This window comes from Cervus canadensis, chromosome 22 (genome assembly GCF_019320065.1).
Source record: "Cervus canadensis isolate Bull #8, Minnesota chromosome 22, ASM1932006v1, whole genome shotgun sequence".
Lineage (NCBI taxonomy): Eukaryota > Metazoa > Chordata > Mammalia > Artiodactyla > Cervidae > Cervus > Cervus canadensis.
The window spans coordinates 6,946,255-6,968,319 of NC_057407.1; the positions used below are offsets into that span (position 1 = coordinate 6,946,255).

A 22,065-nucleotide genomic window follows, 5' to 3' on the forward strand; every position below is an offset into this window, starting at 1 on the left:
TAGAGTAGGAGACAGGGACTGGTTTGTGAAATGTCTCTGTGAACGGAACGTGGAAGGTGGGAACAGAAAGGGGACTAGTGATGTAGTAACGTGTGTGGCACTGTATTCAGATACTTTAAGAACTATTTTTTAGTGTACGAAACTTCTAAATACAGTACTTGAAACAACAGGAGGCCATCAACAGATGTTAGTTTCTTTTTCTCACTTTGACAAAATGCAAACTAATTATGGGTGTGGAAGTCAGTTTCTAAACTGGGTGGGGGGGGGCGGTGTGGATCTTTTAAAACTTTTGTGAAAACTAGAGTTTGAGTCCTTCAGAGCAGAGGAAGGTCCCACCTTCTTGGGTCTGTGGGGGAAATCCTTGTTTATTTATATTTTTTTGGTAATAGAGGAAATACAGATGCAACCTCTGTCTGCTGCCCTCGCCCCTCGCCTCTGGGGTCTGGATATGGGACTCCTCAGCTCTGGGACCGGACAGGGAGAGATTTGTCTAGCCAGTTGGGCACTTTTCAGAATGATCATCAAACTGACACCTGCTCATTATTAAGTTTGGGGAAGTTGAGGAGAGTATAAAGAAGCAAACAACTAGCGAATTCCCCCCTCACCCCCCACAGTCATTCAGACACCGTGTATGTCTATCCGGAGGCACTGTCATTCTTGGACAGATTTCCTTTCCCGTCTTTTTTCTTTGAATTTCTTCGTTACTTAGTTGAATTTTACTTTTTTTCTTTTTTTTTACTTTTCACATTATTACATGAGTTTCCTTTGAAAATTAAGAAGAAAGTATTGTTTCTCACATTATGAATATATGATTCTAGAAAATTTTAATCTAAAATGTGTGAAGCAGAAGGTAAAATTTCTCTTATACCATCTTCTGCTGTATTAAAATAATAGAAAAAATTGTAAATATTCAAAGGTATAAAGTGGCAAGTGAAATTTCCCTTGAATAAGCCCGTCAGTGCTATATAACAATAGATAAGTTTTTGAAAGAAAAATACAAAATAGAAAGTGAAATTTTCCTGTAATACTATTGACCAGTGCTAAAAACTAGAGGAAAACAATAGAATGGGAAAGACTAGAGATCTCTTCAAGAAAATTAGAGTTACCAAGGGAACATTTCATGCAGAGATGGGCTCAATAAAGGACATGGGCCTTTAATAATAAATGGTATGGACCTAACAGAAGTAGAAGATATTAAGAAGAGGTGGCAAGAATAAACAGAAGAACTGCATAAAAAAGATCTTCACGACCCAGATAATCACGATGGTGTGATTACTCACACTCACCTAGAGCCAGACATCCTGGAATGTGAAGTCAAGTGGGCCTTAGGAAGCATCAGTACAAACAAAGCTAGTGGAGGTGATGGAATTCCAGTTGAGCTATTTCAAATCCTGAAAGATGATGCTGTGAAAGTGCTGCACTCAATGTGTCAGCAAATTTGGAAAACTCAGCAGTGGCCACAGGACTGGAAAAGGTCAGTTTTCATTCCAATCCCAAAGAAAGGCAATGCCAAAGAATGCTCAAACTACCACACAATTGCACTCACCTCAAATGCTAGTAAAGTAATGCTTAAAATTCTCCAAGCCAGGCTTCAGCAATATGTTGGTTTTAGAAAAGGCAGAGGAACCAGAGATCAAATTGCCAACATCCACTGGATCATTGAAAAAGCAAGAGACTTCCAGAAAAACATCTACTTCTGCTTTATTGACTAGCCAAAGCCTTTGACTGTGTGGATCACAATAAACTGTGGAAAATTCTGAAAGAGATGGGAATACCAGACCACCTGACCTGCCTCTTAAGAAATCTGCATGCAGGTCAGGAAACTACAGTTAGAACTGGACATGGAACAACACATTGGTTTCAAATAGGGAAAGGAGTATGTCAAACCTGTGTATTGTCACCCTGCTTATTTAACTTATATGCAGAGTACATCATGAGAATCACTGGGCTGGAGGAAGCACAAGCTGGAATCAAGATTGCCGGGAGAAATATCAATAACCTCAGATATGCAGATGACACCACCCTTATGGCAGAAAGTGAAGAGGAACTAAAGAGCCTCTTGATGCAAGTGAAAGAGGAGAGTGAAAAAGTTGGCTTAAAGCTCAACATCCAGAAAACTAAGATCATGGCATCTGGTCCCATCACTTCATGGCAAATAGATGGGGAAACAGTGCAAACAGTGGCTGACTTTATTTTTGGGGGGCTCTAAAATCACTGCAGATGGTGACTGCAGCCATGAAATTAAAAGACGCTTACTCCTTGGAAGGAAAGTTATGACCAACCTAGATAGCATATTAAGAAGCAGAGGCATTACTTTGCCAACAAAGGTCTGTCTAGTCAAGGCTATGGTTTTTCCAGTAGTCATGAATGGATGTGAGAGTTGGACTATACAGAAAGTTGAGCGCCGAAGAATTGATGCTTTTGAACTGTGGTGTTGGAGAAGACTCTTGAGAGTCCCTTGGACTGCAAGGAGATCCAACCAGTCCATCCTAAAGGAGATCAGTCCTGGGTGTTCATTGGAAGGACTGATGTTGAAGCTGAAACTCCAGTACGTTGGCCACCTGATGCGAAGAGCTGACTCACTGGAAAAGACCCTGATGCTGGGAAAGATTGAAGGCAGGAGGAGAAGGGGATGACAGAGGATGAGATGGTTGGATGGCATCACCGACTGAATGGACATGGGTTTGGGTGGACTCCGGGAGTTGGTGATGAACAGGGAGGCCTGGCGTGCTGCGCTTCATGGGGTCGCAAAGAGTCGGACGCAACTGAGCGACTGAACTGAACTTAGTATGCTATATTCCTTTTTTTTTTTGTCAGCATCAGTGGTATGTGGGGGGGTAATAGGTTACCAAAATGGAATTGTGCTGTAAATGGAGTTGCAGGTATCTAGCTTGCATTTTCCCCTTACTCACGTAATTTGAGTATCCTCCTATAGTAAAGCATTTTCTCATCCACTGAAACACTTATTTGAAGGGTATTTTAAACGGCTACAGGTTACATTTAAATGCACTCTGCTTTATGTGATCACTTCCTCTAAGGCTGCCAGTTTGGATCCAAGTGAACATTTATTCATGTTTCTGATTCATTCCCTAAGCTAAGTCCCAGACAGCCCCACTGAGTCAGAGATAAATAATTTAAGAGTTTCCTCTCCAGGGTGAGCTTATCATTTTACAGTCTTCTCTGTAGCTTACAGAAATATGCACTGACGGCCATCACAAACAGATGTGATTGTTTAAAAAAATCTTTGTTATCATATGTGAAACAGCTCTCCTTTATCTTTCTTAGAATGCTACAGGGTTTGAGTTTGGTGTGTGTGATCCTTTTCCTCTGTGATTTTTGGAAGAGAGGTGATCTACCCTCTATTAAATCAAAAAGCTAATTCCTGCCGAGATTCCTTAGAACGTCGCAGGTCCCATTCCAAGAGAAGAGCTGGGTGTTCTCCACACCTTGGCTGGGAAGCTTTCTCTCGCTCTGGAAGTCCTGTGTGTTTCCGGGCAGCCTGCTTGCTCCCTCTAGTGACCTCCTTCGCAGCTGCAGCCTTGCTTCCTCTTTTCTTATCAGCACCGGTTCATCCTGGTTGGGACACCCCAGGTGGGAGCAGCAGAGCCAGGGCGCGACACAGACTTGCAGCCAGACCGTGTGTGTGGCGGGGGAGACTGTTTCCCTGCACGTCTGGGCAGCTCCTCTTAACGGTGGGCTCTTCGTGTCCTTGCTGCCTTGGCGTAGAGAAGCAGCACGTTGGTTCTCACCCTGAGCCTGCTCGGGGCACAAGGTGGAGAAGACACTCTTGTTCTCACTTTCCTTTCTGAAACTCTGAGTCCTCTGGAATCTTTTGATGGAGGGGGAGAACTGTAAGTCAGTAGCATTATTAAATCAAACTTCTGTGGATGTCAGAGGATTCTGTTAGGGACCCCAAAATGATTGAGCTGTAGGTACTCATTCTTTTTACTCTAGTTTAGTTGGGAAGTGCTTGTGAAGGTTCTATAATGAGAACCTCCTAGGACAACTCTGAGGGGAGGACAGAAGGAAAGTTTGGAGAGCTAAAGACTTCTAACATACGCCCCATTGCCCTTCACACTCTCACTCCATTAAAGTTTGTTGTTCAGGCAATAAAAGTAATACACGTAGTGATTGCAGGGGGGAAAAAAGAAAACTAATAAAAATCACCATTTCCTTTACTCAGAGGAGACTATTGACATTTGGTTTACATGTATGTATGAGCATACACTTATTTTTGCAGTCATATAAGTCTGCATGTTTATCCCTGTCTAGGTATACAAACACACACACAGTTGTCTTTTCCTCAGGATTATTGATGTTCTTTATGCGTTTTAGATACTAATGCTATGTTGTAGCCATCTTCTCATCCCTGACTTGCTTTCCTTCTATTCAATTTATTGCCCTCAGTTAGACGATTACCAAGCCCTCTTAGCCCAAGGTTGAGTTAAAATTACAGTTAGATCCTCAGGAAATGTAGCACATGCTCAGAGCATTAAACCATTCTAGAGGAACCAGTCAGAGGGTTGGGGCGACAGTGAGATAACGGTGAATCTGGCAGCAGCTAACACCACACAAAGGGTCTGATGAGGCCAGGAGAGGATCAGGGCCTTCCTGATGAGCTTACCATGAAAGTGAAAGTCGCTCAGTCTTGTCCGTCTCTCTGCGACCCCATGGACTGTAGTCCATGGGATTCTCCAGGCCAGAATACTGGAGTGGAGTAGCTGTTCCCTTCTCCAGGGGATCTTCCCAAGCCAGGAATCAAACTGGGGCCTCCTGCATTGCAGGCAGATTCTTTACCGAGCTACTAGGGAAGCCCATTACTAGTGGAAGGTCAGTGGATGGAAATCCTTACCTCGCCAAAGTCAAAAGACAGTCACCTGTATTTTCTAACACAATAGCTTTTGTGTTTCACAGAAAGTCTGAGGTCTTTAGTCTGTCTGGAGGTTTGCTTTTGTAGTTGGGTTTATTTCCCTTTTTGCGGTGTTTCCCCTACGTTGATGCTTTCAGAGTCCTCTCTGAGGTCTGACGAGTCCTCATTAGCACCCTTCCCCCAGTTTCCTTGTGCTGTTTGCCTGCTCTGGGGTGTCACAAGCAAGGACACCCATCATGTATGGGGGGATTTCTGTGTGTCTCGAGCACCGTTAGCGTTTTTGACATTGGTGATTTTGGTTTCAGGTGGACTTTTGGCCTAAGGGTCTTGATCCCACTAGTGTTCAGAATTCATTCAGCTTCTGAAACTTCCACAAAGTCTGTTGGGTGTGTTTTGTGTGTGTCCCTGGAAATAGTCTCGATTTGGGGTTGCTGCTGAATACAGACCTAGGGTCTCCCACAGAGATGCTCCCACTTACCTTGAACAGGTGTTTTTTTCAAAAGAGGTCCAAAGAATTGACAGAAGAGTGCTCTTCTTGTCACCGTCCTAGCTCTCTGGAAACTAAAGTTACATCTGAGCAGTCAGGGTGTTTTGAATTTTTCCCACTCCCGCCCACCCCACCAAGATCAAGAGAAAATAGGAAACTTCGTCACCTTTTCAACAGAGTGTGTTTTCTGTCCTTCAGATGAGAAAAGATGTGAAAGTAAGGAAAATAAGAGCTGACCAGTTTATAGGACTTTCCTGACAGGTTGTCTCCAGCATTCCCTGGAGAAGGTGTCAGAAGTGAGGGTCACAATCCTGTGGGAAACGGCAGCTTCCCAGGAGACTGTTGCCTGTTCCCCCGATATGTCCCCCAACATCTTCTTTCTCAGAGAGAGGAGGTGCGGGAAGTAGGTATCGGATGGTTCCCAAGTCAGCCTGCCAGGCGGCACCCATCAGGGAACCCTGTCTTCTGGCCTGAGTCTGCCCGTTACCAAGGGCCACGTCACCTTCCAGAAACCAGAAACTGTTACTAACAGTTGGCATTGTTTTTGGCATGATTATTTCTGCTTTACAAGATTTTGCCCTTCTTGTCTCCTTTTCCACCGCCTATGAACATTTTCTTCTTACCCTGCCTTCGTGCTTTTTCCTTAGGCCGGAAGCTGAGAGGAAAAGCCTTTTATTTCGTCAATGGCAAAGTGTTCTGCGAGGAAGACTTCCTGGTGAGTTTGTCACCCAAGCAGGCCTGGCAGAAGGTGGTTTAACTCTGCGGCGCCCCCAGCGCCCCCTGGAGGCCGCACCGCTGGCAGGGCCTGAGCCTCTGAGAACAGGGCCCCCGCGTCCTCCCGCACCCCGCCTCCTTCCTCTCCCTCCTAGAGCGCGGCCAGGCACTGTTGCCACCGCGCCGCCCCCGGCCCCGGCCCTGTGGCTCCGCCGCCCGCACCCAGCTGCACGGCCTCGGCGCCCAGGCCGGGCGCCAGGGCTCGGCGCATGCGCGGAAGCTCCCTGCGCTCTGGGCCGCCTCCCTCGCAGCCCTGCGTCTCACTCACTCCGGGGCTTGCGCTTCTGCACGCCCACGTTCCACCCCGTGTGCCAGCCTGTGCTGCGTCCGCTGCCTGGAATGCCTTCCCTCTTTCTTTGCCCAGATCCCCCTCAGCCTGCCTGTTCCCCGGGACTTCAGAGTGGATCCCCCCTCCTCTGTGCTGCCGCCCTTGGCCTTTTCTGGCCAGCGGTTAGCGCACTGCCTGTCCATTTACAAGTCTTCCCCTGACTTGACCGAAAGTTCCTAGGGAGGGAGGAACGCGCTGGTTCACCTTTACATCTTCAGACCCTAACACACCGCCAGGCAAGGAGCCGTGCCCGGTCACTAGGATGACCACTGTGAGACCCAGAGATGGCTCGGGACCAGCTTCTTCATGGAGTGTGGGTTGACTCAAGATGACTCATGTTTGCCAGTAACAGACAAGCAAACCCAAGGAAACCAATTCCTGCATGCCCCCAGGGGGTCGTTTCCTCCCACGTGCTCAACTTTAGTCACTGGCACTGTGATGCGATAGTCAGATGGTGGTGCCATACCAGAGTTGACTGTCTCCTAGCTTCAGATCTGATGGGCTGAGTGCCTGTCCTGCTCCTAGAGTCCCATGGGCTCTGGGTGAGTTATCTGCTCACCCCTGGGCAAAGTCTTGGGTGCTGGAGGCATGCAAGGCTCTGATTGACCAGGTCCTTGCCTCAGAACCTAGCATGAGGGGCCAGCCCCACAGAAATCATGGGACCACAGGGTGGCAGAGCAAGGCTGGATCTCAAGCAAAAATAAAGAACTTCTCTGGTCCGGGAGGATCCCACATAGCACAGGGCAGATCAGCCCATGCACCACAACCAAGCCTTTGCCCTAGGGCCCGGGAGCTACAACTGCTAAGCCCGTGTGCCTCAACTGCTGGCGCCTACATGCCTAGAGCCCATGCTTCACAGTAAGAGAAGTCACCGCAATGAGAATCCCGTGCACCGCAACTAGAGAGTAAGCCCCGCTTGCTGTGACTAGAGAAAGCCCACACGCAGAAAGGAAGACCCAACACAGCCAAAAATAAAAATAAATACAACTAAAAAATGAAGAACTGTTACCCGAGAATCAGGAAGAAGTACCGGGCAGCAAACCCCTGTACTATGTGGTGTAAGGCTCCAGAAAATTTCCCTTTTTTTTTCCACCTTCCTTTCTATTCAGTTCAGTTCAGTTCAGTCGCTCAGTCGTGTCCGACTCTTTGCAACCCCATGAATCGCGGCACTCCAGGCCTCCCTGTCCATCACCAACTCCCGGAGTTTACTCAAACTCATGTCCATCGAATCGGTGATGCCATCCAGCCATCTCATCCTCTGTCGTCCCCTTCTCCTCCTGCCCCCAATCCCTGCCAGCATCAGAGTCTTTTCCAATGAGTCAACCTTTCTATTACATTTCCCTTATTAAGTTGTATTCTTAATATCTAAGCTTCTAGTATCTTCCAGTGTGTAGTATTTAGTCTGTTTTCTGAGGTGAGTGCCTGATTTCTTTCCAGGTTCCAGCTCTGTGTGTGTGTGTGTGTATGTGTATGTGTGTTTTGGTAAGATAAGGTAAATAATATTTATCCAGTTTCTTTGAAGCTGATTGTAAAAGGCATTGGGTTTTAAAAAAAATTATTTATTTTTAATTGATGGATAATTGCTTTACAATATTGGTTTGATTTCTGCCGTACATCAACATGAATTGGTTATAAGTGTACACAGGTCCCCTCTCTCTTGAACCTCCCTCCCCCCTCCCACCTTTTCCCACCCCTCTAAGTTGTTACAGAACCCCAGTTTGAGTTCCCTGACATACAGCAAATTTCCATTTGCTATCTATTTTGCCTATGGTGATATATATGCTTCCATCAAGGCACTGGCTTTTTAACCAGACCCAGACTTGAATTTGAATCCCATCCTTACCCCGGATAGGCTCTGTGACGATGAGAAAGCAACTTAACCTCTCTGAGCTTCCCTTTGTTTCCATTTGAGAAACAGTGTAGTACATACCTTGCAGAATTGTTTTGAAAATGTAGAGCAGTGGTCTCAAACTTGAGCATGCATCAGAATTCCCTGGAGGGCTTGCAAAAACCTAGATTGCCGCTACCCCTCCATCCCCTGCTCCTAGTTTCCAATTTTCCAATTCCATACGTCAGGGATGGAGCCTAAGAATTTGCACTCTGACAAGTTCTCAGGTGATGCCAGGGAACGTGTCTTGGGCACCACTGGATTAGAGGCTGATGCCTGTCTCTGCACAGCCTCCTATGCAGAGCCTGGCCTGTCATGGATGCCTGGGTGCAACTGTTGAGAGATGAGCGGTATTAGCATTTGTGATGGCTCTTGTGGCGGAGGGTATTCTGTAATTCACCACACTGTTGTCCATAGAGACACGACAGATTCCTGAATAGAGTGACACGTCTCTCTAAGACATTCTTTGTGATCCTTGCGGCTGGCGGGGAAGTAGCTAGATTCCTCTGCCCCGCCTGGGCTAAACTTTCTTTTCTCTTTTCTCTGCAGTACTCTGGTTTCCAGCAGTCCGCGGACAGGTGTTTCCTCTGTGGACATCTGATCATGGACATGGTGAGTAGGGTCAGGCAAACAAGGTAATATTGATAACATGGTGTGTGTGGGGGGGAGGCATTGACAGGAAAAAATAAATTAATAGTTGAAAACAATGTTTCCTACCTTGATTTGTGATCATGGCTGGTTTTATTTTTATTTATTTATGGCTCTGCTGGGTCTCCGTCTCTGTGCGGGCTTCTCTCTAGTTGCAGCAAGTGGGGCCTTCTGTCTAGTTGTGATGCGTGGGCTTCTCACTGCAGAGGCTTCTCCTGTGTCGGAACACAGGCCTAGGTACATGGGCTTCAGCAGTTGCGGCTCCTCAGCTTGGTTGCCCCGCAACATATGGAGTCTTCCCCAGACCAGGGATCGAACCCGTGTCCCCTGCACTGGGAGGCTATTCTTAACCACTGGACCACCAGGGAAGTCCCTATGGCTGGTTTTATTTGAAGACCCCATGCACCTTGCTTGCTGTAGTAGCCCCGCATTTGGCTTTTATTGGAATTTGCATCCTTCACCATGCAGTCCATACAGGGTCATTTCTGAGGGTGCGCTCCTCCTCTGGGCTGTTCACGTCATGCTGGCCTCTCTTTGATTTTCTCTGATCTTTGTGGCATCCCAGGTGAGATGTCAAACATTGTGTTTTCATGGCGAAATCTTAGCTGCTTTGGAATCAGATAAACATAGTTGCTTTTCCCCCATGTTCTTCCCAGCTTAATCATTTCCTAAGATGAGGGTGGGGCCCCATCATTAGTTCTGAGAAAGCAGAACAGGGAGCGGGTTTTATCCGCTCCATTCCCCACTCAGCCGTGACTCTCTGAGTTTATCCTGAGTGGGGACAGGTCTTCCTTCCTGGCCTCCTCAGTTTGTGAGGTTTATGAGTACAGGGTTCTTATTCTGTGTCAGGGATCAAATTGTCCACCACTGGACATCAGCCCTGTCGAATTTCTTTCATATATTGGTCAGAGAGAATCATTATATCCCATTCTTTTCATTGCAAGAATTAAATCTAACCTCTCTAAGCTGAGCCATTAATTCTGTTCTGGCAAAGGGAATTAAACTAGTTGTATTTTTTTTTTCTTTTACCATTTTTTATTGAGAAACACCCCAGAGGGTGCATGTCTTACGTGCACAGCTGAATGAATGTTTATGCGTCTGTGTGCTTAGTCGCTCATTTGTGTCTTTGCGACCCCATGGACTGTAGCCCACCAGGCTCCTCTGTCCATGGGCTTTCCCAGGCAAGAAAGGAATTGGGTGCCATTTCCATCTCCAGGGAATCTTCCCCACCCAGGGATCTAACCCCTGTCTCCTGCATCTTCTACATTGTCAGGCGGGTTCTTTACCACTATACCTATGTTAACACCATACAGATCAAGATCTAGAATATTTTCCATATCCAGAAAGACACCCACCATTCTGACCTCTGTGGCCCCAGACTTGTTTCACTGGTCCTGGAACTCCATACTGTAGAATCATACAGTATAGACTCCTTTGATCTGCCTTTTCTCACTTAGAAAATGTTTTGGAGATTCATCCATGTTGTTGTGTGTGTTTTAAGTTCATTTCTTCTCATTGCTAAGTAGAATTTCACTGTGTGGATATAGCACCATTTATTTATCCATTTTCCTGCAGATGGGGATTTGGGTGTTTTCCAGTTTTGGGCCATTTATGACTGAGCTGCCATGAACACTCGTAGGCATGTCTTTGATGGACATAAGCTGGTTTTATGCTGACAGGTGGAAAACAGAGAACCGGGGCGGAGGAGACCCTGCTGCGCTCCAGGCTCTGACGCAGTGCAGCACAGCGTGGCCCCGTGAGCGGCGTCCTCATAAGCGGCTGAGGCCTCCCTCGGAACACGGGCCTCCAGCCATCCCCCTGGAGGAGGCAGGTGGAGCCTGCCTCACTCCCACCTTCCCCAGGTCCCTGCCCAACTCCACAGGGCTCCTTTTCTCTAGCAGATTTTGCCCTTGGTTTTAGAGCCCTTCCAACAAACCTACCGTATTTGAGGCCAACAGTGTCCAAATTTATGAACGTGACTGTACCCTGTTCTTATTTCTCAATATACTAAGTCTTCGCTCCGTCTCAGGGTGTTGCATTAATATATTGCTGTGTGTGTGCTCAGTCGCTCAGTTGTGTCCAACTCTTTGCCACCCCATGGACTGTAGGCCTCCGGGTTCCTCTGTCCGTGAGGCTAGAATGCTGGAGTGGGTTGCCATTTCCGACTCCAGAGGATCTTCCCACCCAGGGGATTGAACCCACGTCCCCTGCATTGGCAGGTGGATTCTTTACCACTAAGCCACCTGGGAAGCCCTTATCTATTGCTACATGAATATTATTGATCATGATTCCATGGGTGAGGAATTAGGTCAAGGCTCGACAGAGCCGTTCTTCTGCTCCATGTGGCAATGGCTGGGGTCACTTCCTCAGCTGTGTTCAGCTGGTACACAAGGTGACCTCTCACCCTCCAGGCTTCTCTCCCTGTGGCCACTAATCTTACTCAATAGTCTAGCCTGGCTTCCTTTCAACAAGAGAGGAAGTGGAAGCTACCAGTTTTCTTTCATCATTGGCTTAAAAAAATCTCAGAACATCATTTCTTTCTCATTCCTTTTTTTTTTATTTTTGGCTATGCTGACAGACATATGGGATCTTAGTTCCTTGACCAGGGATCAAACTCATGCCCCCGGAATTGATAGCCTGGAGTCTTAACCACCGAACTGCCAGGGAAGTCCCCCTTCCTCATTCTGTTGATCAAAGAAAGTTACAAAGCCACTCCCGGTTGAAAGGCATAAGGATCAGCTTGTGCATATAGGAAGGAAAGGAACTAAGTTTGGAGACCTTCTCTACCCTGTGGGATAAAGCCAAATCGCCCCTGGATTCTTATAGGTCTGCTCTCAGACTTGAAAACTTTCAGCCAATGTCTGTCTGTTAGTGACACTTAGTTTTAACAATAGAACTCATAATTGCCACTAAGAATCATAACAATATAGAGAAAGATTCTTTCAGTTACCATTCCTTCAGTTACAATTCGGTTGTCCAGCTCATGATGTAAACTGTCTGTCTCTGCTCCATCTTTGTTCATTGAGGGAAATACTCTGGGCTTGGAGGTTGAAACTGGGCATTTCCCACCTGAAAAAAAGTTATTATAGCTAGTCAGAGTGCAGCAAAATGGCATCATTACCCTCTGGCACAGTGTGGGTTAAATTAAGGGTCTGTCTCTGCCACGACAGCATTAGACTGGGACAAAATGCGTTCCAAGGTCCAGATTGCCAAGGAGTCTTTGAAGCCCAGCCACTTATTCTTCCTACTTGGGCAGCTTGAGGAGGCTGGGAGGTTAATGAAATCCCAGAGGGAATGAGGAAGCTTGAAAGCTGAGCTTTCTGAGGAGAGCTGGACTAGCACCGTGTCCTCCTGGTGCCCCCCGGACTGCAAGCTGTGAGGTGTGGTGTTGGCCTCTGCAGGCAGCGTCGGGCACTGGAAGGAGCCAGGACACGGCACAGCTTTCCCACGGAACTCACGACCCTCTGCCGAGGTTCTGTTTAGTTCCAAGTCCCCTTCTGCCTGGTGGGAGGCTTTTTGTGTGGTCCTACTTGGGGATGCTCATGACTGCTTTGTACATTCCTCACCAACGGGCACTTTGGTGCAGGCTCGCTGGCGTTGATTCCACGGTTGTGTTGTTTGTGCTGAGTGTCATGGTGCAGGTAATCCCAGAAACGAATCTGCTGCTGAATTATTGGAGGTACTTTGAGCAGCAAATCACAGAAACTCAGCTCAAGTTTGAGAAGCTGGTGGTTCCCAAACTTCCGCCTGTGTCAGAATCACTATACTAAAACACCGGTTGCTGGGCAGGGCCCAAGAACGTGCATTTTAATTAGGTTCCCAAAGGACGCTGATGTTGCAGGTCCAGAGGCAAAACTTTGAGAACCATTGAACTTATCAGCAAAAGTGTTTTATCTCACCTAAGAGGCTGGGGGGTAGGCAGTTCGGTGGAGAGTTAATTTGCTGACTCATCTCCATCACCGAGGATGTTCATTTCTCTCCCACCTTCTGAGTCTAGGCTCTGTCCTGGTTTCAGGATGGCCTCTAACAGTCCCAGGTATCAACCACATCCAGATCTAATGACACTTAGAGGAAGAAGGTGCCTGGGGCTTTCTCTTGGCTGTGTTTAAAAGCAGCAATAACAAAGAGGCTTTACTTACACTTGGATTTGAGATAAGAGTCACGGCTTCTGGATTATAACCAGAGACAAAGCTGCTTAGAAGGGGCACTCAGGAGGGAGAAGTTAAGAGGATTTTTTCTGAGCTCTGCTGTTTCCTTAAGGAGTTAAGTTTTGTCTTTCCTTGTACTAGCCGCTTCTCAAATCTGGGGTGGGTCTTTTCATGGCCTTGCTTTGCATCATTTCGTACAGAGAATCATGGGTTTTGATAGAGAACCCTCCCTGCTGGAGATTTATAAGTGCTGGAGAAGGATCCCGTTGGGTTTCTTCCTGTTTATGCCTGTAACTTGGTTAGCCTTTCCTGCCTCATCATCTTTTTTTTTTTTTAAGAATTGTTTTGATGTGGACCATTTTTAAGTCTTTATGAAATTTGTTACAATATGGCTTCTGTTTTAGGTTTTGTGTTTTGGTTTTCTGGCCTGAAGGCATGTGGGATCCTAGCTTCCCAGCCAGGGATCGAACCCATACCCCTTGCATTGGAAAGTGAAGTCTTAACCACTGGACCACCAGGGAAGTCTGTCATCATCTTTTGACTTGGTCCACATGAAACTGGGATGAGTGTTGTTCAGTTACTAAGTCCTATCCTACTCTTTTCAACCCCGTGGACTTCAGCACACCAGCCTCTTTTGTCCTCCACTATCTCCCAGTGTTTACTTAAATTTATGTCCTTTGAATCGGTGATGCTATCTAACCGTCTCATCCTTTGCCACCACCTTCTCCTTTTGCCTTCAGTCTTTCCCAGCATCAGGGTCTTTTCCACTGAGTCAGCTCTTCCCATCAGGTGGCCAAAGTGTTGGAGCTTCAGCTTCAGCATCAGTCCTTCTAACGAGTATTCAGGGTTGATCTCCTTGAGGATGGACCGGTGTGAGGGTGACACTTTCCCATGTGGTCTCTTGGTCTGATGTGTCTCTCCCTTCCTTCCCTATAATCCCTGCTGAGTCCTGGCCTCTTCCTTTTGCGCCCCCAGATCCTGCAGGCCCTGGGGAAGTCCTACCACCCCGGCTGCTTCCGCTGCGTCATCTGTAATGAGTGTTTGGACGGGGTGCCCTTCACCGTGGACTCAGAGAACAAGATCTACTGTGTCCGGGATTACCACAAGTAAGGAGGGACGGGGTGGGAAGAGCCGCTCACGCCAGCCACGCTGGCTGCAGCCCTGCAGAGTGGAGGGCGGGGGACCCGCGGAGGCGTGTCTGCAGGCCGTTTGCACCGCTCTCCACGGAGCAGCTAGTGTGCAGTGGTTTGGAGGGGTGCAGCCCGGGCCTCGGGGGCAGTGGATGCCGATACGGACAGGAACTGGTTAAGGAATTATGTTTACTGGGAAAACAGGACCAAAGAAACCTATAATCGGATGCCCTGGCTAGGCCTCTAGGGGAGTCTGCCAAGCCCTGTGGCTCCAGCCTTACCAGACTTCAACAGGCGCCGATTCAGGGCTGGCCTCCACACCCCCAGTTTGCCTGAGGCTTCACCAGACACCGTGAGTGGGGGTAAACAGACAGGCCAGTCTCCACCCCCAGTGGACTGAGGGGGTCACGTGCGCTTGTTGCCGCTGGGGAACAAGCCCAAAGCAGTAGTCTCAAGAGTGTGCCAGGCCCGTCTTCATAAAGGGGTTCGTGTGACATGGGACGGGCGGGAGATGGGGCGAGCCCGACCGCTCTCTGCTTCTCCCCACAGAGTGTTGGCCCCCAAGTGTGCAGCCTGTGGCCTTCCCATCCTTCCTCCTGAGGTAAGATGCTTTCTCAGCTCTGCTCCTGGGGTCTTCCAAGACATACCTCCCTGGGTCATTTACAAGATCTGTGTCCTGTTCTCGAGCAGTGCTGTGCTAAGTCGCTCAGTCATGTCCAGCTCTTTGCGACCATGTGGACTGTAGCCCGCCAGGCTCCTCTGCCCATGGGGATTCTCCAGGCCAGAATACTGGAGTGGGTTGCCATGCCCTTCCCCAGGGGATCTCTCCAACCCAGGGACAGAACCCAGGTGTCCTGCATTGCAGGCAGATTCTTTACCATCTGAGCCACCTGGGAAGCCTAAGAAGACTGGAGTGGGTAGCCTACCCCTTCTCCATGGGAACTTCCCGACCCAGGAATTGAACCGGCGTCTCCTGCATTCTAAGTGGTTTCTCTATCAGCTGGGGTCCCCAGGAAGCCCTGTTCTTCTGTCTGTTTAAAAATTCTAAAATCTCAGCTCTGAGACGGTGGTGTCCGCACCAAGAAGCCTCTCTCTTATTAGCTGCCTTCCTGAGCCTGGTGCCCTTCTTACACCCTATTTGTCCCTGTAATTCGGTCAGTTTCTTTAAAAAATTTTTTTTATTCTTTTTTTGGCTGTACCACACAGCATTCGAGATCTTCGCTCCCTAGCCAGGGATCGAACGTGTGCCCGCTGCAGTGGACGTGTGGGGGAAGTCTCTGCAAAGTAGTCTCTGACTTGATACTAACTCCCAGATTAGACAACAAGAGATGAACAAGACCCCGTAGGTGGTCTTTTCACTGTTGACTCCAGCATTCCAGATGGTAGACCCACATCCCTCTCACTTCCCCCTCATCCCCCTCACTTCCCCCTCATCCCCTAATTGTGTCCTTTTTCCTGCCACTGTTAGTATCCACGGCTGATTTCTGCTCTTCTCCTAAGGCCACTGTCTTGCTACCCTGGAGCCCTCTCCCACCCCGTGGCCACAGAGCCCGATGGCCCCCCAGCTAGCCTCAGGTTCTTGCTCTCTTTCGGTCTAGGGTTCAGACGAGACCATCCGCGTCGTGTCCATGGACAGAGACTATCACGTGGAGTGTTACCACTGTGAGGTAGGCGGGCCCCTCCCTGCCCTAGAAGGCCCTCAGAACGCGTCATAAAAGTCCAAGAAGGAAGCATCATGGGTTGATGGGGGCAAGATGTGGGCCAGGGGCTCTGCCCCAGAGCTGATGGAAGAAGTGGGGTGAAGCCTGATTTGGTGGTGGGGGGTGGAGGTTGCAAACGATGCAGATGATTGGGTATAACAGTCTTTTTACTATTTTCTCCACCTTTGTGAACACCGAGTCCTGAACTGGTCATGGCTGCTCTCCCTGAAGCTGCAGAGTTAAGGGAGTGGGTGGCGGGAAGCATGGGTTTCAGATCCTTTTGCGGGGCCAGATTGTCAGGCAGGTGTGTCATTTGGGGGAATAGACTCCCTCCCCTTCAGCTTGTAGGCTGTTCTGTCTGCCAGGCGCCCCTTTCTTCAGCTGAGCACTGAAAATCATGAAAAAACCCTCCCCACCCCTGCGCCATGCCCCACTTGGAAACAGGCATGTCACTGGTAGGTGTGAAGGCAGGTGGACCCCGTCGGTCCCATCTCTGCTGTCACACCCCAGGCTGAAGGAGTCACTGGTGCCCCATCACTGTCAGGAGGGCCGGGGGTTGTGAAGGACACAAATGATGAAAGTGCCTGTGGAGTTTCAGCCAGAATTAAGTGGACTCACCCACAGAAGGAGTGATTTATTTTGTGAGCTGTGGGCAGGGAGAACAGCAAGCGTGGGGGACATACAGCTTGACTCCACTGCCAGCACTGAAGAAATAGGTGGGAATCACTGTCAGTGGTACCCCAGGTGCTGGAGAAAAACGTTGAGGCACTTGCTGGACTGTGCTTTTATTCAAGTCGCAAAGAGTCGGACACGACTGAGCCACTGAACTGAACTGATATATCCAATATGTGATTGATTCAACGCACAGTCTAGATAAAGGATTCTTCCGGAGCTATTCCATATCCTTTTCCCATCCTATTTCTAGAAATCTGGTCTGTGTTGGCCCTGCCATGACATCTCATTTCCTAGCAGCACCATTGCAACTGCTGAGAGCTTCCTGTAGCCAGTGGTTCAGGCATCGAAGAGCACAGTCCAGACCCTCCCTGGGCAGGCTGGAACTGCGTCTCTGTGCTGGCATTTTCTGCCCAGACAGACAGCACCCTCTGCTGGCTTCTGGGTCTGTGTTTTGCCTTCATGTCACTCCTACAATCTGTTTATTTTAATTATGAAAGTATGATAAGACATTTACAGGAGACTTGGAAAATGTAGATCAAAGTTACATATAGTTCCACTATATATTACAACTTTTAAGTAGATAAATTAAGAATTTTTAGTTGGAATTTCAGTATCAAACTCTCAAAAATTAACAGAATAGACAGACAAGTAGAAAAATAGAGTAGACCTGAAAAGCACTGTGAACCAATTCAGCATAAGATTTATACAATTTTCACGCAACAGCAGGATACAAATTCTATTCAAGTTCCCGCAGACTTGTAGGCTGTGGGAACCTACAACCAGGAGACACTGGAAGACATCCAGGGATGTAAGACAAGGTGCAGAAATCTCATGGTCTAAAGGTACTGAAATCAGAAGGCATCCAGGAGCTCTTGCAGTCTGTTTTTTGTTTCGCCACCACTGCCTGTTTTTGCCTCACTCCAGGACTGCGGCCTGGAGCTCAATGATGAAGACGGTCACCGGTGCTACCCGCTGGAGGACCACCTGTTCTGCCACTCCTGCCATGTCAAGAGGCTGGAGAAGGGCCCCTCGCCCGCAGCCCTTCGCCAGCACCACTTCTAGCCAGAGCCTCCCGCAGATCTCACGGCCAGACAAGGAGCCAGGGCTGCACCCTGAGAAGCCCACCGGTTCATCCCAGTCACCCCTGGGGTGGGACTGGGGCCGGGCGAGCAGGGGGAGGCAGGTGATTTCCTGCGTGTGTGCAGGGGGTGCCTTTCCTTGAACCAGGGAGGGGATCCCTGCCGGTCTGGGACTGTGTATTTTCCAAGTGCCTTTCTCCACTGCCACATCCTCATCAGACGACTCAGGAAGACACCCTGGCAAGCGCGTGGCATGTGATGGATCTCAGTAACGCGACCGAGTGAACCCTCCTGTCCTTCTGGGAGGGGCTCATGCTTCAGAGGGAGAGACTTGCACTCAGCGCATGCTCTGGAGAGAGATTTCAGCTGCCAGTGTGTTCAGTCCTTTCCCTCCACTTTGGGAAATACCTGCACCCAAACATCCCCTCCCAACCACACACAGACACACACACACACCCTCCCAAACACACACACACAGACACACACACACCCTCCCAGACACACACACACCCTCCCAAACACACACACCCCCTCCCCGCCCCCACAAACACCCCTGCCCAACTGCATACACACACACCCAAACACCCCCCCCCCCCACACACACACCATAATTTAAGACTTCCTTCCACTCCAGAGCTTCACTTCTGTAGAATGGCTGCAAATTTTAATTGCATCCTTGCAAAAGGGAAGTTCTAACATGTGCTCTGCATCTTAGGAGGAATTCACTTGGTTAAAGCAGAACCAAGATTTGAAATGAGATGGAATTTCCTCCTCGTACCTGGATAGCATTCTGGTGCCCCTGCAGATCCTCATGCCTTTAAAGGCAGCCGGGGGGTCTGGCAGAGGTCGATCCTGTTCTATCCAAGTGGGCTTTGGGATGAGAACTTGGTGCGGGCGCCAGGCCTCTTTTGCCCGCCTGTTTGCCCTTTTCCCTCTGGAGCTCTCGAGAGTCTGGAACTTCAGAGTTGCTCCTGCAAAGGCAGGATTCAGGATCTTCTGTGGGGATCCTCTTGTGTTTCGCTTATTTAACATGGGCTTTGGGAAAGGGTGCCCGCATGTACTGAGACCTAGCCCCTTATAAACGAGGAGACTGTGTGTGTGTGAGATCTCAAAGCCAGCCTGGGAGAGAGAATCAGCATAAGTTATTATATTCATTTCACAGGTTTCTCTCTCGCCCAATTCTTGGCCCAGGCATTACATCTGAAGAAACCAGTTTAAGGTACACTGCTTTTGTCTGTTTTTTTTTTTTCCCTTCTTTTTAAAAAAGTTGTTTCCCTCTACTTTCAGTCTCCCACACACACAAAAAATACCTCACAGAAAAGAGCTTCAGATTAAGGAGGGACTCAGCCATCACGCTGGACGCAGCCAGTGCATGTCAGGAATCTCTGGCTTTGCCCAGGTCAGGCCAGTGGGTCAGAACACTGAAATCATAGCTAAGGGCCAGCTGGGGACAGATCTGATTGACACTGGGTACTCTTGCCTTATTCACTGCATCACCCTGGTTCCCCCAGGGTGGCGGGGGCTAAGGGCCACACACTGGCAGGATTTCAAGGCCAAAGTCTGTCACACGCCCAAGGCCAGAGGTCAGTACCCTTTGGTATTTCAATGAGAAGAAAGGGGAAGAAAAAGCTTGGCTGGCACTCACCCTCTCAGCCCATGGGGAGGAGCCCTGGGCCTTGCTGCAAGAAGGCAGGGGCCGTCTCACTGCTGCCAGCCCGGCCGGGAACACGGAGGCCGGCGGCTGCTCTCTGCCTCCTGGCCTCACACCCAGAGTCAGGGATTGGGTGGCTGGGACCTCGGAGGGTGTCCGTGGAACCCAAAGGCACAAGGGACTCACAGGCTGTTCACTTCACTGGCCCTGCTCTGCTTCTAGGCCATGTTTTGGCTCATTTGGTGGCAGCTGCCTGTGAGCAGCACGGAACTGGCCGTGGCTTGGCTTCTCCATTTCGGTTAATTTCATTCTGCTGGGATGCTTTGGCCAGATGTCTCTTCAACCCAGGCTGTGATGTTTGCTTCCATTGGTTCCTTTTCACAGGCTGAGCCTCTTAAAAACCCGTGAGTGTAGGGGGGCTGGGGAAGCCAACCCTGGGGTCACCGCTCCCTTCCCAGTACATCATCCAGCTCAGCCTCCGTGAGGCTGGTGGACAGATGGAGCCAGTCAGTATGTCTTAACCTGCCTCGGCCAACCTAGGTTGATTTCTGGCCTTGATGACAGGACTTTGCTCCACTTTCAAGTCAAGCAGAGCAAAGAAAACTGCCTTGGAGCCACGTCTGAAGTAGAGGATTTGTTTGCAAATTGGGTAACAGTTGACCTTTGAACAACACAGGTTTGAATTGCCTGTGTCCACTGATACGTGGCTATTTTTCAGTAGTTAAATACCGCGGGCAGTTGGTACTACACAATCTGTGGTTGGTTGAATCCACAATGCAGGGGGACCATGGTTACAGACGGCTGACTGTAAGTTATATGAGGATTAACCCTAGGGTTGTTCGAAGAGCAACTGTTGTTTAAAAACCAGTGATTGATTTTTGAAATGAAAATTTTAAAGTGGACTCGACTGAGGCAATTTCGGTATCTCAGCAAATATTTCATACCATTGAAGAAGAACAGTAACAGAATTTCTAGACATTCTAGAAATCTGAGCAGCAGCTTCTCTTATTATCAGGTTCCCCTGGAGAGGGTACTGGGTAGGAATCTTGTGCCAGTTCTGTCTCCTCCTCAGGCCCTTGCACAAAAGCCATGAGTAGATGCACACTTACCAGGTATTTTAAACTTTCTATAATTTATTAACCAAATCAAGCTGTAACAGGTAGTTATTTATAGGTGTGTAGAAAGAACATGGGCTTTCCAGGTGGCACTAGTGGTAAAGAATCCACCTGCCAAATGGAGGAGACATAATAGACCCGGGTTCGATCCGTGGGTCACGAAGATCCCCTAGAGGAGGAAATGGCAACTTACTCCAGAATTCTTATCTGGAGAATCCCATGAACAGAGGAGCCTGGCGGGCTACAGTCCATAGTATTGCAATGAGTTGGACACAACTGAAGCAACTTAGCACGCACACACAGAATACACAAGCGCTTCCTAGACCAGGATGAGTAAGTTTGTTTCAAAAGGTAGAGCAGATAGCCCTATTTTGAGTTTCGACTTTAGATAAAACAAGAATTATGGCTGATTCCAGACCCCAGAGCCAGCCTCCAACCTTCCCCCTTGTTTCACTTTGCCCCTTAGTTTTTTTTCTTGTCATTTTTTACACCCCAGCTAGGGTCCTTCAAAGACTGTCTGGGTGCCCTGAGCAAAGCCAGTTGGGCCTATAGTATCAGGATTCTCTCTGCTGTTATCCTCCCATCCATGGCTGAGTAGAAAGTGATTTGTTCATTTTTTATAAGGAAGGGCATTGAGTCCTGTTGGGTCATTGTCTGCATGTGGCGGCAGGACTCTGCTGCTCCGTGGTTATAGCGCTTGAGTGGAAACCGCTTTCAGCCGAGTCCACTGGGGTTGTTCTCCTGAGTCCTGGGCGGCCAGTGATGTAATCAAAGAGTTCCAATGCTTTCAGGTCCTGCCATTGACTTGTTTCCCTGGGCTCGAGTCACCCACGATGAAAAAGAATAATGTTAGAATTTGAGAGAATGATCTGGAATTCACACTTCTTTGCAGGCCATGTTTATGTGCTGTTTCCTACAAGTGTGAAAGTTTAGGAGGGCTATGATGGCTGCTGGTGCTCTTGCAAAGAACGTGTGCAAGACTTGACCCCAAACTGTTGCTGTCTGATGCACTTATTCAAACTATGGGCCAGGAAACCACATGCTTTGTCTTCTCCTTTGTGCCAGGAATGAGTCCTGATTTCCCAGTTACTATCTGAAGTATTAACAACTTTTAAAAGCTATAGGAAAAAGATGAGGAAGATGTGTTAGCTATCATTTGTTCTGAGCCAGAACTGGACAGATGTGGGAAATTTCCATAGAGTGGATGAAAAGTTCACTTGGCAGAGAAATCATTGTCCCCTCCCTGTGACTCTTCTTTTACTTTGATTCAAAATATTGTTACTGTAAAATTATTCATAATTTTACTGTTACTATAAAATTATTCAGAATATTGTTACTATAAAATTATTCAGAATATTATGATAAAATTATTCAAAATTTTTTACTGTTACTGTAAAACTATTCAAAATCTCATGACAATAAAACTGCCTTAATTTGTAGACTATTAAAGTGATCTCCACCATAATGATGTTTCCTGGATCTTCTTTTCTGTGTGTGGAGTAATAAGTAGATGGTGCTTTTTGCTAACAGGATTTGGTCTTTTAGAGCTCTGGGTTTTTTTTTTTCCTTGCC

At 48.2% G+C, this 22,065-nt stretch overlaps 1 protein-coding gene across 1 annotated transcript in view; it reads left to right on the top strand.

Annotated features, from left to right (window-relative positions):
• Positions 1-21,958, top strand: part of LIMD1 (LIM domain containing 1) — a 72,741-nt gene extending 50,783 nt beyond the window's left edge. The window contains exons 3-8 of the mRNA XM_043442086.1: positions 6,005-6,072; positions 8,897-8,959; positions 14,119-14,249; positions 14,823-14,874; positions 15,872-15,940; positions 17,573-21,958. Of these exons, the coding sequence (XP_043298021.1) occupies positions 6,005-6,072; positions 8,897-8,959; positions 14,119-14,249; positions 14,823-14,874; positions 15,872-15,940; positions 17,573-17,710 (521 nt within the window). The 3' untranslated portion in view covers positions 17,711-21,958. The remainder of the gene's footprint in view (positions 1-6,004; positions 6,073-8,896; positions 8,960-14,118; positions 14,250-14,822; positions 14,875-15,871; positions 15,941-17,572) is intronic.
• The last annotated feature ends 107 nt before the right edge of the window (positions 21,959-22,065 follow it).